Source organism: Oryctolagus cuniculus, chromosome 17 (genome assembly GCF_051225735.1).
Source record: "Oryctolagus cuniculus isolate XC-2025 breed Fujian yellow rabbit chromosome 17, ASM5122573v1, whole genome shotgun sequence".
NCBI classification, from domain to species: Eukaryota; Metazoa; Chordata; class Mammalia; order Lagomorpha; family Leporidae; genus Oryctolagus; species Oryctolagus cuniculus.
The window spans coordinates 26,981,884-26,998,969 of NC_142883.1; the positions used below are offsets into that span (position 1 = coordinate 26,981,884).

Here is a 17,086-nt window from a genome sequence, read left to right on the forward strand (position 1 = left end):
GTAGCAGAGTTGGCATAGCCTAAAACAGCAATATGCGAATTAATATGTTAATAAAAAATTATCTCCCGTAGATGTTAAAATATAGGCTGTGGTAGATATTTGATTCCTTCTTAAAGTAGATAGAACCAGTGGTTATTTACTCATGCAGGCTGCCAAGCTTCGCTATTTATATGGTAAGAGAAGATGATTTAATGTTCAGAGAGCAAGTGACTGAGGTTTATACCTTTAGTGCTAATGCAAAAGATCAATGAAAAATGATCATGGGCCAAATTCACAGTGTGACAAACTGCCATCCATGTGGGCACAGACCACTGCTCAGGATCTGTTGTACTGTCTATCTGAAATATAGAAATACATCTAAGTGATGTATTTCCTTAATCTGGGGGACTAAAATAATTCTTTCAGTGCTATGTAATGATCACAGTAAGCTAAATGACAATAAGAAAAATGTGATCATACAACAAAAGATACGAAAATCAGTTATGTAATACCTTTATGAGATATTATAACATCTTGGACCAATGGTCAGTCTTCAGTCATTCTGTAGGCACAGGTGTATATTTAAAGAGAGACTGTTTTCTTTCCATACTATGTTTTCCATACTACATTTATATTTTCAAAAATGTTAGTTGAATCAACCAAATATATCTGGTCAAATTACCAGGTAGGTTGTGCTCAAAAGTACAAAGCAAGGATGATGGGGAAATAAGACCATCAAAGAGTTTACCTTGATGTTAACTCACAAGGAAACGGGGGAAAAATGGCTTCAGTTTCTTGAAGGTATATTTGGTATATATAGCTGTTTACTGTATTTACATTTATTTGAAAAAGGATATTTTTAATTCACTTAAACAAACATTCATAGCTTGCTTTGGATGGTATGTTTTGCCTATTCAGAACAGTTGTTCAATTTTGTAAGTGGAGCAAATTTTTGGAATTCTCCCATTTCCTAAAAACATGGGGTATCACATAACTGGCCGATTGGGTGGAGGTGGAGTGCAGTGAATCACAATCAAATGACAGATAAATGGTGAAAGCCACAGAAACAACAGATATAAAGAATAAGAAGGTTTCTGTACCGTTACCTGAAGTCTGGCCAAAATGCTTGCCTTCTTGGAGTTTGACGAATAACTTCTTGAACACGAAACGCTACAGAAACGCTTTGTTTTAGAGTAAAAGGCATCTCGCACGCCAACCATCCCACACATCTCGCAGGTAGCTAATTAACAAAATAAAAACTTGGGTGTTATGATCAAATAATAAAGTAAGTTTTAATCTAACAGTTCAATAATCTCTCCAATTATCTAAAGAACTTTGTTAAAAATCTGCGTGAAAATTTCTTCTACCTTCTATGTAAGTGGTAAGTGATGCCTACACAAAAATCAGGGAAAAGAATGGTATGATGTCATGATGAGGGACTTGATGTCTAATAATAGTTCAAGGTCTAAAAGGCCTTAAAAAGGCTGAGAAGACACAAACAAATGTAAGCCAGATTCAACTAACATTTTCCTCATGCTTACCAGGTGCCTGGCATTTTAATAGAACACTATGAATTTCTGCTTTTGAAAGGGTTATATGAGCCGGCGCCGTGGCTCACTAGGCTAATCCTCCACCTTGCGGTGCCGGCACACCGGGTTCTAGTCCCGGTCGGGGCGCTGGATTCTGTCCCGGTTGCCCCTCTTCCAGGCCAGCTCTCTGCTGTGGCCAGGGAGTGCAGTGGAGGGTGGCCCAGGTGCTTGGGTCCTGCACCCCATGGGAGACCAGGATAAGTACCTGGCTCCTGCCATCGGATCAGCGCGGTGCGCCAGCCGCGGCGGCCATTGGAGGGTGAACCAATGGCAAAGGAAGACCTTTCTCTCTGTCTCTTTCTCTCACTGTCCACTCTGCCTGTCAAAAAAAACCAAACAAACAAACAAAAAAAAAAACAAAAGAAAGGGTTATAAGCCAAAGATGCAAAGTGAAACACAATTTTTTTTGCTGCAAAGTGCAGCACAAGCCTTTAAAATACTGCAAAGGTTGAAATCTAAAATGAGCTAACACATAGAAAAATGCTAAGGTGAATCTAAGACAAGAATTCTTTCTGGTTATGTTCAGAAAACAAGGAGGAAGGGATAGGTTCAAAGCTTGAGGTAGGTACGCTATTACCAAGCATACAGCGAGAAACAGTAGAACTCCTGATTACTACTGCACATAATTAACAATACCCTGAAAGGCAGAATCAGAAGAAAAAGGTTCACAAGAACTTAAGTTTGAGAAAGGTGAACAGTAACACAGCAAACAACTGCTCTGAGTGGGCTAAAGTCTCCACTCATATAGTTCGACTAGAGGGACTTGTAGTGTAACCAGCACTTATCAATCTATGAGAAATGACAAAAAACCTAAAAACCAAAAAACCCCAAAATATTTAGAAATAAATAAAGGGTATCCAATAGGAGAGAACATAGAAATCTCCTATAAAAATTCTAGGATAGATTGTTAAAAACGTAGATAATCACTTAGATAAAATAGTTGTGATGCAAAGGGGATAGTGAATTCTTGCCAAGAATCATCCATCAAACCACAATTCCCAAGACTAGGATGCTGTTCATGGCTGTATCTCTAGTATTTAAAACAGATGGCAACAAACACCAAGTCTTGAAAAATTTTAGTTCTTTATTCCGATAAGATCACCAGACTGATGCAATCAGTTATTCTGGCAAGAATAATAACAGGAGTTAAAAACTTGATAACATCTCTTATGTAGCTTTGTTAGTCAGGACTAAGAAATCTGGGCTGGAATAGCAAACATTTCAGTAGGTTTTAATGGTAGGATGACCACACCCTAGTGGGCCCTAAATCAACGTTTTGATATTGTCTGTAGAGCTATGCACCAGGGGCCCAAGCACTGTGGGCATCTTCTGCTGCCCTCCCCCAGTACATCAGCAGAGAGCTGATAAGAAGTAGTGCAGCTGGGACATGAACAGGCAGGCGCCCATATGACAAAGCTGCAAATGACAGTGTACCACAACACCAGTCCCATAAAAAAAAGTCCAAGACCAAGAGTTACTAAGAAAATAGGTACACAGAGAGATTCAGTTTCATACCTGGAGCTAAAAAATAAAATTAATAGCAAAAACTGAAAACTGGTTTCAACAGGTTTAGTTTAGGTAGTAAAGACCAAAGGACGTGAGTTATGCAAATTTAGCATTATTTCCAGTATATAAAGTAATTTTCATGGTATTAATGGAAACAGTGCTGTAAAAAGGGGAAAGAAGGGCTGACTATTTTCTGCCATAATCACTTAGGGTGACCACCCATTTTCTTAAGGTGTTATCAGGATGAGTTCTCACCATACTACCACATAATGTGAAATATCCCAAGAAGAAAGTGATCAGCATATTGACAACTTAAATCACAATGATACCATGACAGAGGAGTAGAGCAACTATGGTTAACTCGGCATGCCCCAGAGACCTCAACAGACCTGAGGTCACTGTGAAGAGATGTCATTAAAAAAGGATTAGGATTATTCTGTGTAGCTTTTTTTTTTTTTTTTTTTTTTTTGACAGAGTTAGAGAGAGAGAGAGAGAGAGAGACAGAGACAGGTCTTCCTTCTGTTGGTTGGTTCACCCTGCAAATGGCCGCTATGGCCGGTGCACTGCGCCAATCTGAAGCCAGGAGCCAGGTGGTTCCTCCTGGTCTCCCATTCAGGTGCAGGGCTCAAGCATTTGGGCCATCCTCCACTGCCTTTCCAGGGCACAGCAGAGAGCTGGACTGGAAGAGGAGCAACCAGGACAGAGTCCGGCGCCCCAACCGGGACTAGAAACTGGGGTGCCGGCGCCGCAGGTGGAGGATTAGCCTAGTGAGCCATGGCGCTGGCCATCTGTGTAGCTTTAAAAAACAAAATTAAGACCTTAAGACATGGGGCCAGGGCCATCATCCCATATGGGCTCCAGTTCGTGTCCTGGCTGCTTCTCTTCTGATCCAGCTCTCTGCTGATGGCCTGGGAAAGCAGAAGAAGATGGCCTATGTACTTGGGCCCCTGCACCCACATGGAAGACCCAGAAGAAGCTGCTGGCTCATGGCTTTAGATAGGCCTAGCTCCAGCTGTTGTGGCCATTTGGGGAGTGAACTAGTGGATGGAAGACCTTTCTGTCTGTCTCTCCCTCTCTCTGTTTTTAATTCTACCTCTCAAATAAAAAATCTTAAAAAAAAAAAAAAAGATCACAAGACAAAAGTCAGAGCAAGATAATTTTGGTTCAATCTAAAAAATAATCTAGTGGTTAGAGAATACCAGCAGATGAAACTGCTTTCTGAGTTAGAACATATCCTATCACTCCAAGTAATAAACAGCAAGCTTCTGGTAGGGAGCTGAAGTCTCTCTCAACTCTAAGACCCTACAAACTTCCAGTTACATAGGAATTTATTATCTAATTGCTGACTTTATGCTCACATTTTTCTTAGTAACTTTTTATTTTTATTTTGTCCTATTTGCTTGCCAATGGAAGGAGGTAGGCAAAATAAAGAGATCGAACACAAAATTCAGTGTTCTTATTTGGAACTGTAAAGTTCAGGCTCTGTCTCTACACACTGCCATTTAAACATTCTAAGAAAAACAACAGAAGCAGTCAAATGAAACACATTCTCAAAGACAAAACTGTATCACAGGTGAAGGTTATAAATACTCACCCATGCCAGATTTCCCATCTGGGTAAGTGTAGACTTGCCCATTGTTTTTGATAATGGGGAGATTAGAAGGTAAAGGAGCAACTTCTTCTTCACTCTCCTCAGAGCTGGAGCTGCTACTTGTGTCCTCACTGCAGCTGTCATAACCGTCAAACATCCCGGATCCCGGACACGTCTCTTCGTTTCTGTGTGTATCGTGAGGAATGTTCAGTCTTAGAAGCAGAAGAAACCAATAACACATGATGCAGTGTAAGACCTTACCATGCATTCTGAGATCTGACAAGTGAAAATTTAGCCCTGAAAAATTTTATTTTGCATTGAAAAGCTTAATGTGTCAAAATGAAGTCCTGAACTTCTAGGAAATACAAATCCATTAGCTATCCTATTAACTGGTAAGAGTAATAATAATGATGGTGAGAGAACACTGAAAGTGAATCAGAAGACCACATGTAACTCAGTCTTGCCTAACAAGGTGTGTTATTTCTCCTCTTTAAAAAGGTTAGATCAAATGATTCCTTGCTTAAAAAAAAAAAAAAAAGAGAGGCTGAACATATTCTAATAATGGTGCCATAACCCTCAACCCTTTTTTAGTACTCTGCTTTTAGAATTGATTTTAAAAGGAAAATCTATTGCTTGTGTTCACTTTAGAATTACTCCCTTCTCCCCAACAGTTTTCTCCCATTTGCTCATCCATCTTAGCAAAGTAAGATGTTATTTTCAAAGAATCAAAATTTCTGACCTTCAGAAAATTTAAAAAGAATCAGATTCTGAAGCATTATTCCAGAAGAAAAGTTCTAGCAACATTGTGATTGATAAGGTGGTAGGTAATGGGGTAATTCTTGTTTAAGATGGAGAGTGGTGCTATGAACAGATCTGGGTCAAGAGACTTTACCATTTGTTAGCTATGAACTTCAGCAAGTTATAAATTTCTGCTTTACTCATTCAACAGGCATATACCAAGCATTTCTGTATATTGCACGAACTGAGGTGAAAGAGTGAAGTACAAAGCAGACAAGATCTGGGGGTTTCAAAGATTGTAGTCTACGACGAGGGGCCACTAAGCAAGGGTGAGTGATGACACAGGAATTTCAGCAAGGGCAGTTGGCTGAAATTCAGCAGTGAAGAAAGGCCTCGGTGAGGTTAAGACCCTGAGAACAATACACACAGGGTGTCTGGTGTGGGATATTCTAGGCAAAGGAAAGAACATGACAAAGGCACCCAGGCTGGAATAAATGCAGCACACTGACAGGTGAGTGTGGCTGGTGTCCAGTGTGAGAGGTGTGGGTCAGAGGAGGATCTAGCACCCAGACCATCACTGCCCTTTAAGGCAGCTTAGCAAAGGAACTGATTTTTTCCCCTGAGGGTAATAAGACGACACTGTGAACTATTTATTGCAGAGCCTTGTCTACACATTTAGTAAACACTGGATTCTAAGTTCTAATAAATTCATTAGGACACCTTCACGGGGAAGTGACATTTCATACCCCTAGTTTGCATAAAGACTTGTCTACTCTACAGTCAACTCAGCAGAGACCCAGTGTTAACAGACATCTTGGTTTCAGTAATTATTAGTTGCTAATATTAACAAAAATTAAGACCATCTTTAATGAAAGTACCATGATCAAATTTACTTAAGAAATGTTCTTTACTCCAATGTCTTTCTGTATCTTTAATATCAAGATGATTAAAGATGAACATAATGCAGTCTTTTCCAAAGCATCCTGAAGAAATAATGCTTTCTGATCTTTTCTATACTCCTGGCACACACAGAAAATAACCATCTGTATGAGACAAGGGTAGTAAGCCCACTGAGGAAACCAGCCCGAGGCCTTAACTGTCCCTAATAGTGCAGGGATGAATATCCTGACACACTAGTTGGTTAACTATATTCTACTTAAGGAATGCTGCTTGCTAAATATTTTGTCTTATGTTAGGACAGAGTTGATATACCCTGTGTAAAAACTTACCATGTATTTACTGTGGTGTAGCTTACATGGAAAATCCTGCATCCGATCAAAACCCCTGAAAAGGGGCTGTAACTTTAATGAAAGGATGGGTGAGGAGTAAAACTGAATTACATGCAAAGACGACCGATAGGGAATCTTTTCTGTCCACACCTTGGGTGGAGGGGCTTGTGTGAGATTTTGTAATCACAGGCCTGCCCTTATGATTGAGTCTTGAGATTGTAATATACCCTCCCTTCTATGGTCATGAAATCCATAGGCCAAAAAATTAAAGAAATTCCAGAAATTAAGTAGTGCACTTTAACAACCAGTAGAAGCAATCTTAAAAGGTATCAGGAGATAGTCACTTTAATTCAAGCCTTTCAGTATCCCCAGAGATTTTATCAAACAAGCACATATCCAATCCACCCCAGCAACAAATCAGCAGAAACCAATTTAAGAAGCCCCATAACACCAAGCACTAAAATTGCCAGAGATACAGTATGAGTACAAGAAATAAAAATATTAAAAATGAGCAAAGGTAATTTAAAAAAGTCACAAGATTCGGCATGACTAAAAAGAATTAGGGAAATGGAAGGCGTCTGTTGAGAAAACATCAACAGTACAGCAGAGAGGAACAGGAAAATGGAAATAAGAGGTGAAGATCTAATACCTATCTACTAATCACCACACTGAAGCTCAGTAATCACCAAACCTAACTCACACACACTCAGCCCAATTAGCTGCTTAGGACCTGCCCATTAAATATGGCGAGATAGGCAAGGATCCCTGATCATTTGAGAAAGGCCTAGAAGAATGTGAAAGATGAAAACAAATCTTCAGGAAAAAGCAATCTACAAGGGACAAAAGCAAATGCAGGGACCAAAAGACAACTTCCGAAATATTAACTAATTCTTCAGAGATGTAAGAACAGGACATTAGAGAAGATGGGTCTTGGATTTCTCACATGGAGTACCAGCTGGATTCCTAGCTGTTTCACTTCTGATTCAGCTTCCTACTAATGTGCCTGGGAAGGCAGCAGATGTTGCCCAAGTATCTGGGCCCCTGCCCAGGATGGAATTCCTGGTTCCTGGCCTTGGTCTGGACCAGCCCCAGCTGTGTTGGCCATTTGGGGAGAAAACCAGTAGATTGTAAAGCTTGTCTCCTCCCCTCAACCCTCACTTTGGGAGAAAGATAAAAAGCTCCCATGTGGTGGCTCACTCTTCAAATGTTTGCAAAGGGCCAAAGCTAGGAACTGAAGCAAAAGCATTCTCCAGGTCTACCAGACAGATGTCAGAAATCTGATCACTGGAGTTCACTGCTGCCTCTGAGCGTCTGCATTAGAAGGAAAGCTGGCTGAGTTCTTGGCTTCAGCCCTCAGCCCTGGGCTGCTCTGGGCATTTGCAAGTGACCAGTGGATAGGAACATTTTTTTTTTTTTTGCCTTTCAAAACAACTAGAAAATATTGTAAAAAGAATTAAAGAATGACATAAATAAATAGAGACACGTACTATATTCATAGATCAGTTATATTAATATGATTAAAATTCCAATTCCTTCCAAAATGATTTAAATATTTAACAGAATCCAATTAAAATCACAAGATTTTTGGGTTGAAACTGATAAGGTGATTTCAGAATCATATGGAGTTGCAAAGTATCTAGCATAGCCAAAAATCTGAAAAGAGCAAAGTTGAAAGACAGGCTTCCTGACTCCAAGACAGATATACTATGAAATGATAGTGATCAAATCACAGATTTTGGCATGAATATAGACAAGCAGATTAACAAAATTGAATCCAGCCTAGATACAGACCCGTGTTCGTGTGTCTGTGTGTGTTTTGTGGGGAAGGGATAATCTGTGAAAAGGTAAAAAGTCTTTAAGCAAATGATGATAGAAAGATTAGATATTCATACGTCAAGAAAAAAATTTGGGGCTGGAATTGTGGTGTAGCATGTAAAGCTGCTGCATGTGATGATGGGCAATGTCAGCATCCCATATGGGTGTGGGTTCAAGTCCAGCTGCTCCACTTCTGATCCAGCTCCCTGCTAATGTACCTAGGAAAGCAGCAGAGGATGGCTCAAGTCCTTAGATCCCTGCACCCAAGTGGGAGACCCAGAAGAAGCTCCTGGCTCCTGGCTTCAGTCTAGTCCAGCCTTGGCTGTTGCAGCCACTTGGGGCATGAACCAATGGATGGAAGACCTCTCTGTGTCTCTCTGTAACTCTGTCTTTCAAATAATTAAAACAAAACAAAAAAACAAAAAACAAACAACAAAAAAAAACCACACAACTTTAATCTGTACCTATCACATACAAAAATTAAAAATTAATTTACAAATGGGTAATAGACTTAAATGTAGGAGCTAAGAAATAAAACTTCTAGGAAAAAGGAGAGAAGAGAATCATGACCTTGGGTTAGTCAAAGTTTTTAGGTATGACATCAAATGTAGGATCCATAAGACAATACTGATAAACCTGGATTTTAGTTAAATTAAGAATTTTTGTTCTTTGAAAGACACTGTTAACAGAATACGACAAGAATAGACTAGGAAAAAGTATCTATAAATTATATATCTGATAAATTATTTGTATCTATACGAAGTATCAAAATCCAATGATCAAAACAATCCAATTAACAAAATACAAGCAGATAATTCAAATAAGACATATAAATGGCACGTAAGGAAAAGATGCTCAACATCACTGGGCATTTACGGGATATACATTACAACCCCTAGATACTTTTAACATACTTGTGAGAAGTGGCCAAAAGAACAAAACTCAATGGTGTAGCAAATATGGAACTCTCATATATCGCAGATGAAAACTTGAAATAGCACAAGCACTTGGGAAACAGTTTCTTAGAAAATTAAACCTTATACCACTACCACCCATTCCACTCCTAATTATGTAAGAGAAAAGAAAACACATGTCTATATAAGGGCACATATACGAATGGTCATAATAGCCCAAACTGGAAACAACTTATAAGTCTGCCGGTAAGTAAATGAACAAAGGTGAATTCACATGACTACTCTACTTTGCTACCCAGTAATAAAATGGAATGAATTAATACAGAAAACACAGTTAAACTCAAAATAATTGTGCCAAATGAAAGCCAGATGAAACTAAAGAGTAAACACTTCATGACCCCTTTTACGTAAAATTCTAGAAAATGCAAAGTAGTGTAAAAGGACAGAAAGCATACCAGTAATTACTCAGGGATTGGGGGGGGGGGGACCAGGGCTAAGTAGAAAAGGTTATAAAAGATTATGAGAAGGGGCCTTCAATGTGGGTAAAGCTGCCGCCTGTGATGCTGGCATCCTATATGGGCTCCTGGCTGCTCTACTTCTGATCCAGCTCCCTGCTAATGGCCTGAGTGCTTGGGCCCCCTGCTACCCACATGGGAGTCCTGGAAGAAGCTCCTGGCTTTGGCCTGGCCCAGCTCTGGCGGCTGTCATCTGGGGAGTGAACCAGCAGATGAAGGATCTCTAACTCTGCCTTCCAAATAAATCTTACAAACAAAAACAAACATGAGAAAAAGATGTATATGTTCATATTTAGATTGTGGTGATGGGTTTCATGGTGTAAACCTGTGTCAAATGATCCAACTGTACACTTTGAGTATAAAGCAAAAAAAAAAAAAAAAAAAAAAAAGGCAAAACTATTCATGGGCCTGCATCACAGTGCAGTGGGTTAAGCTGCTGCTTGTGACATCCGTATCTCATTTTAGCACCTGTTTGAGTCCTGGCTGCTCCCCTTCCAATCCAGATCCCTGCTAATACACTTGGGAAAACAGTGGAAGATGGCCCAAGTACTAGGGCTGTCACCCATATAAGAGACCTGGGTGGAGTTCCAGGCTCCTGGCTTTGTCCTGGCTCAACCCTGGCTGTTAGGTCCATTTGGGGAGTGACCCAGTGCATGGAAGATCAGTCTTTCCTTCCCTGTCACATGCCTTTCAAAAACATAAATAATCTTAAAACTATATCCAAATTATCAGCCAATTATAATGACAGGATAAAGATATTTTCAGATATTTCAATTCTCAAGACTTAGCTACCCTGTTTTTCTTGGGAAATTATCAGATGTGCTTCATTAAATCATCAAAGTAACCAAGAAAAGAGCCAGATAGCTCATTTAGGAACTAAATGATCCAACCAGGACAAAGCTAAAGGGAGCTTCTAAGGCAATGAAAAGGAGATTTACTGTGACTACTGCTGTAAAGCAGGTCTAGAAAGGTGGATGGTAACTCTGAAGTGGTTCAACAAAATAATATAAAAAAAACACAAGGCAATTCTTATCTCTAGGGAAAAAAAAAAGAGTTGTATCAGAAAGGAAACACAGTACAGTGACTGGCTGAGCTACAGTGAACACTATTTATTATATAAACACTAGTAATTTAAGCAAACTTTTAAGCCAAGGAAGTGGGTAAGTCTGAAAACAAGATGATGCCTCATTTCCCAATGAGATAAAAAAGCAGCAAGATCTTTTTTAAAAAGATTTATTTATTTATTTGAAAGGGAGAGAGAGAATGAGAATGAATCTTTTCATTTACTGGTTCATTCCCCAAATGGCCACAATGGCTAGGGCTAGGCCATTCCTTCCAGGTCTCCCACATGGTGCAGGGACCCAAGTACTTGGGTCATCCGCTGCTGCCTTCCCAGGCCAATTAACAGAAAGCTGGATCCAAAGTGGAGCAGCCAGGACTCAAACTGGTGCTTTTATGGGATGCTGGCATTGTAGGCAGAAGGTTAACCTGCTGCACCACAACGATGGCACCCCCAAAACAGCAAGTTTTTTTTGATGAACGTGATGGAGACAAAAAGGGCAAATGTCTACTTACATTTATTGAGCTATACATTTTTGCTTTTCATAAAGCTTTATTAATTACACTTAAATTACTGCACTTTCTACTTCTTTTAAGGATAATAGATTTCTAACTATAGAATACTTAACATTTTATTTATAAGTTATAATTTACAGACATCCCAATAGAAGACACTTGGGTTCCCTTTACCTTGACTATTACCATTTTGTCCCACTTATTCCTCTCTACACGTAAATTTTTTTTTTTTTACATTCAACCATTTGTGAATGGCTTATACATTTCAAGCTTCTTTACGTCTACCCATCAAGGCTGGAAACATACCACAGAGGTTTGTCAACTGTGATAACAATGACAATTTGACCAGATAAAGCTGTGTCGTGAGGGGCAGCAATATATATATATATATATATATATATATATATTTAAGGATTTACTTATTTGAAAGTCAGAGTTACACAGAGAGGCAGAGAGAGAAAGAGGTATCTTCCATCCACTGGTTCATTCCTCAATTGGCTGCAACAGCTGGAGCTGCACCGATCCAAAGCCAGGAGCTTCTTCTGGGTCTTCTGTGCAGGTACAGGGCCCAACAACCTGGGCTGTTCTCTACTGCTTTCCCAGAACTGGCGCACATATGGGATGCTGGCTTTACTTGCTATGCCACAGAGCCAGCCCTGGTCTGTGCATTATTAACATGCTTAGTTAGGGGCCTGTGCTGTGGCACAGTGGGTTAAAGCCACGGCCTGCAGCACTGGCATTCCATACGGGCGCCAGTCTGAGTCCCGGCTGCTCCACTTCCGATCCAGTTCCCTGCTGATGTGCCTTGGAGGACAGTGGAGGATGGCCCAGGTCCTCAGGCCCCTGTGGGAGACTCCAAGGAAGCTCCTAGCTTCAGATTGGCTCAGCTCCAGCTGTTGCGGCCATTTGGGGAGCAAACCAACGGATGGAAGACCTGTCTCTTCCTCTGTCTGTAACTTTCAAATAAAAAAAATAAATCTTATGAAAAAAAAAAGATGCTTAGTTAGCATCATTTCTAGCAGTAACGCCTCCCACCCACTGTGACAACCAGAAATGCTTCCTGGCATTGCCAGGTGTCCTCTGGAGACAAAACCATACCAGGTAAGGAATATTTACCTTGCACCCTCACGTTTTTCCCAATAATAACGCCACTCTCTTTCAGAATCAGAGCTCAGCTATCATCTTCAAAAAATTTAGATTAGCCAGTGCCGCGGCTCAATAGGCTAATCCTTCCCCTGTGGCACCGGCACACCAGGTTCTAGTCCCGGTCAGGGCACCGGATTCTGTCCCGATTGCCCCTCTTCCAGGCCAGCTCTCTGCTGTGGCCACGGCGGCCGTTGGGGGGTGAACCAACGGCAAAAGGAAGACCTTTCTGTCTCTCTCACTGTCCACTCTGCCTGTCAAAAAAATAAAATAAAAAAATAAAATTCATAAAAAAATTTAGATTAACCCAATACTTTCACCTACTCTATCCTCTACCAGCCTTGTCAATTGACTCAGCCATGTCCTTTAGGAGATCCTTTTTCCTCCAGTTCAGGTTTGCATACTTTGTCATGTCTTAGTTTTTAATCTGGAAGGAAACTTTTAGAATGCAGTTCCATTCTTTAAAGAAAAAGCTATTTTTAAAGAACGATTTGCTTTAAATTTACAGAAAAACTGAAAATATAGCACAAAATTCCCCAATTCTGACATCCTCTATTTGTATTTTTTCCTTTAAAATTAATGAACCAATAATGATACATCATCAGCTGAAGTCTATATTCTGATTACTTTTTTTTAGATTTATTATTTATTTGAAAGAGTTACACAGAGAGAGGAGAGGCACAGAAAGAGAGAGAAGTCTTCCATCCGCTGCTTTACTCCTCAAATGGCTGCAACAGCTGGAGCTGCGCCGATCCAAAGCCAGGAGACAAGAGCCTCCTCAGGGTCTCCCATGTGTGTGCAGAGGCCCAAGGACTTGGGCCATCTTCTACTGCTTCCTCAGGCCATAGCAGAGAGCTGGATTGGAAGTGGAGCAGCTGGGACTAGAACCAGTGCCCATATGGAATGCCAACGCTTCACACCAGGACTTTAACCCACTGAGCCAAAGCGCTGGTCCCCTGATTACTTTCATTTTATCTAATGTTCTTTGCTGTTCCAAGAGCCCATGTACTTAAGTCTAACGTTCCTCTTGGATGTGACAACTTTTCAGGTTTTCCTGGTGTTTGATGAAGGCGATAGTCTTGAAGAGGACTGGTCAGGTATTTTGTTGATTGTCTAACTGGGATTTGTCTAAGCAAGGCTTCGTGATCAGCTGGGGTTATGTTTTTGGAAGGTACATGACAGAAGTGAAGTGACATTTGGTTGTGTTATATAGATTCTCACTCTACCACAGGTTGAGGTAGTGTTCCCCGGGTTTCTTCCCTGTGCAGTCACTCTATATTCCCCTTTCCATGCTGTACTCTTTGGGAAGAAGTGATTAAGTGCAGCCTAAATAAACTTGCAACTCTTCAGCACAGATTTCCTTTTATCCAAAAATAGAATTTTCTCAAGAGGTTTTTCTTTTAAAGAAGTATTTCTTTGAAAAGGAGAGTGACAGAGGGAGAGAGGGGAGAAGGGTGTGTGTGTGTGTGTTGGGGGGAGATCTTCCATCCACTGAAATCACTACCCAGATGATCACAACAGCAATGTCCGGGCCAGGTCAAAGCCAGTTTTCCCACACAGGTGGCCTCTGCTACTTTCCTAGGTCATTAGCAGGATGCTGGATTGGAAGTGAACAATCAGGACTCAAACAGCAGCTTAACCTGCAGTGTCACATGCTGGGCCCTCTTACTAGGTTTTCTCAAGAGTAAACTGAACTTGCATACACCCAGCTGAGCTATTCCATAACTAATGCTGTGTGTTTCTCAGCTTATCAAACCCAGAGGGGTCATGCCCACCTGCTCCTTACTGGTGATGTTATTTTTGATGACTTTATTTAGGTATAGTCTGGTTTCTTCATGGTATTTTACTTTCCCCCCCCTTTTTTTTTTTTAAAATTTATTTATTTGAAAGTCAGAGTTACACAGAGGCAGAGAGAGAGAGAGAGCGAGAGAGAGCGAGCGAGCGAGCGCACTCCACAACTGGATGCAATGGCCGGAGCTGCGCCAATCTGAAGCCAAGAGCCAAGAGCTTCTTCTGGGTCTCCCACGCGGGTGCAGGGGCCCAAGGACTTGGGCCATCTTCTACTGCTTTCCCAGGCCATAGCAGAGAGCTGGATCAGAAGAGGAGCAGCTGGGACTAGAACTGGTGCCCATATGGGATGCCAGCACTTCAGGCCAGGGTGTTAACCCGCTGCACCATAGCACCGGCCCCGTTACTTTTTTTAAAGATTTATTTGAAAGGCAAAGTAACACAGAGGGAGGATGAGACACATAGAGAGGTCTTCTATCCGTTGGTTTACTCCCCAAATGGCCACAACGGCCAGAGTTGGGCCAGGCTGAAGCCAGGAGTCAGGTGCTTCTTCCAGATCTCACATGTGGGTGTAAAGGTCCAAACACTTTGGTAACCTTCCAATGCTTTCCCAGGCACATTAGCAGAGAGCTGGATTGGAAGAGGAGGACTCAGGTCTTGAACTGGGGCCCAAAAGGGATGCTGGCATCTCAGGTGGTTCCATAGCACCCGTTCCCCTTCTTTAAATAAGAACTCTAGGGGTGTGCATGTGGAGCCGCTACTGAGTCACCATTTGGGAGGTCTCCCCCTTGTCAGAGTTCCTGGCTGCAGTCTCAGCTACTCTGTTTCTCATCCAGCTCTTTCCTGATAATATTTCCTGAGTGGCAGCAAATGGAAGCTCAATTACTTGGGTCCCTGCTATTCAAATGAGACCTGGGCTGTGTTCTGGACTCCTGGCTTCAGCCTGGTCTAGCACTGGCTATTGCAGGCTTTCGGAGAGTGAACCAGCAAAGATTTCTGTCTCTTTCAAATAAAAACTTAAAACTATGGGGAGATATTAAAGAACAAATATTCTGCTCATCAAAGTTTCACTCTGGATTTAGCAAAGATGACTCTTGCTCAAACCTGCAATTATGACTTTCCAATCTCAGTAATCCCTCCATAATCACCAGTATTCGTTAAGAAAGAGCCCCCCCCCCCAATTATTAATTATGGGTAAGTCTCATGGATCTCTACTTTTCAATGGCTTGTAATTTATCATTATCCTTAATTACTTGGGTTTGCAAATTGTCCCAGAGGAAGCCCCTTCATGTCAATTCTGATGTGATCTGATCATTTTTGAGTAGTTCTTTACTTTCTGGCCTAACAAACTATTCCACACTTTTCTTAAAATTTTTAGTAAATATTTTTCAAAATATCCTTAGTTTCTTTTAATGGGAGAAGGAAATTAGAATTAGATGTAGATGTTCTTTATGCTGTCATGTGGTACCTCTTTGCTCAGAGTCAGAATATAACAGACAATAGTGAATTCACACTTACACCTCCAATTTCAATCCACATGACTTTCTACCTTCTCACAGTTTCTTCCAGAGTGAGAACACTGTCCCTCAACAAAACCAACATATTTATTTACTCAATCCTTTTACTCATTTACAGAATACCTACAGGCATCCCACTACAAAACCAAATACAAGGGGTGGGCAAATATTTAGGCTACTGGTTAAGACACCCACATCCCAGTTCCTGGGATTAATTCCTGACCAGATCCTGACTCCAGCTCCCTGCCAGTGGAGACCCTGGGAAGCAGAAGTGGTAGCTCAAGTTGTTGGGACTGAGTTCCTGGATGCAGCCCAGCCAGCCACTGTAGACATCTGGGGATTTAGCTAGCAGATGGGTGCTTTACCAAACTCTCAAATAAAATAAATTCTATTAAAACAAAACAGAACAAAATACTAAGGAGTCAGGATTTCTCTGTTGTGATTTCTCCCCTGAGTGAGGGTTAAGAGCACTGAGTTTATTTTTCTAATTTATTATTTTTTTCTAAAAATTTATTTCCTCATGGCCTCAATGGTTGGAGCTGGGCTGATCTGAAGCCAGCAGCCCAGAACTTCTTTGGGCTTCCACGTGGGCACAGGGACCCAAAGACTTGGGCCATCTCCCCTGCTTTTCCAGGATATAAGCAGAGCTGGGACACAAACTGGCACCCATACTGAATTTAATTTTTATTTCTCCTCCTCCAATGTGGTTGTTATTTAATAGAAATAAGTTGGGTTTGACTTATATTGGATTTTTTAGTTTCCTCCATCATTATTGAATTCCATTTTTGAGACTGTCGAAGATATTCATGTTTCTTCAAATAAAATCTATAACAAAAATGTATTCCTCAAAGAAATGCTTTTTCTTTCCCTGCCTCACCATCTACCCTTAGGGGGGTAAGTTTATGGTTTTTGTCATTTTTCTTGTGTATATATATTTTGGAAAGGTAAACAGATATATGTATTTTATTTCTTTTTTTGAAAAAAGATTTTATTTTACTTTATTTGAAAGATAGAGTTACAGAGAGAGGTAGAGACAGAGAGCAGTCTTTCATCCATTGGTTCACTCCCCAGATGGCCACAATGGCTGGAGCTGTGCTGATCCAAAGCCAAGAGCCAGGAGCTTCTTCTGGGTCTCCCACGCGGGTGCAGGGCCCAAGGACTTGGGCCATCTTCTACTGCTTTCCCAG

At 40.9% G+C, this 17,086-nt stretch overlaps 1 protein-coding gene across 38 annotated transcripts in view; it reads right to left on the minus strand.

Annotated features, from left to right (window-relative positions):
- Window positions 1-17,086, minus strand: part of MBTD1 (mbt domain containing 1) — a 70,353-nt gene that overhangs the window by 40,484 nt on the left and 12,783 nt on the right. For 13 of the 38 annotated variants that reach the window (XR_016224205.1, XR_016224208.1, XR_016224207.1 and 10 more), the window contains exons 4-5: window positions 4,669-4,850; window positions 1,086-1,219 (exon numbers count right to left, since the gene is read on the minus strand). Coding sequence is in view for 28 of the 38 variants with exons in the window: in XM_070060880.2 (XP_069916981.1) it covers window positions 1,086-1,219; window positions 4,669-4,822 (288 nt within the window). In the remaining 10 variants the exon portion in view is untranslated. Of the gene's footprint in view, window positions 1-223; window positions 339-1,079; window positions 1,221-4,668; window positions 4,878-17,086 lie in introns of those variants that run through there. The other 25 variants (XR_016224204.1, XR_016224203.1, XM_070060879.2 and 22 more) reach the window with 5 other exon arrangements.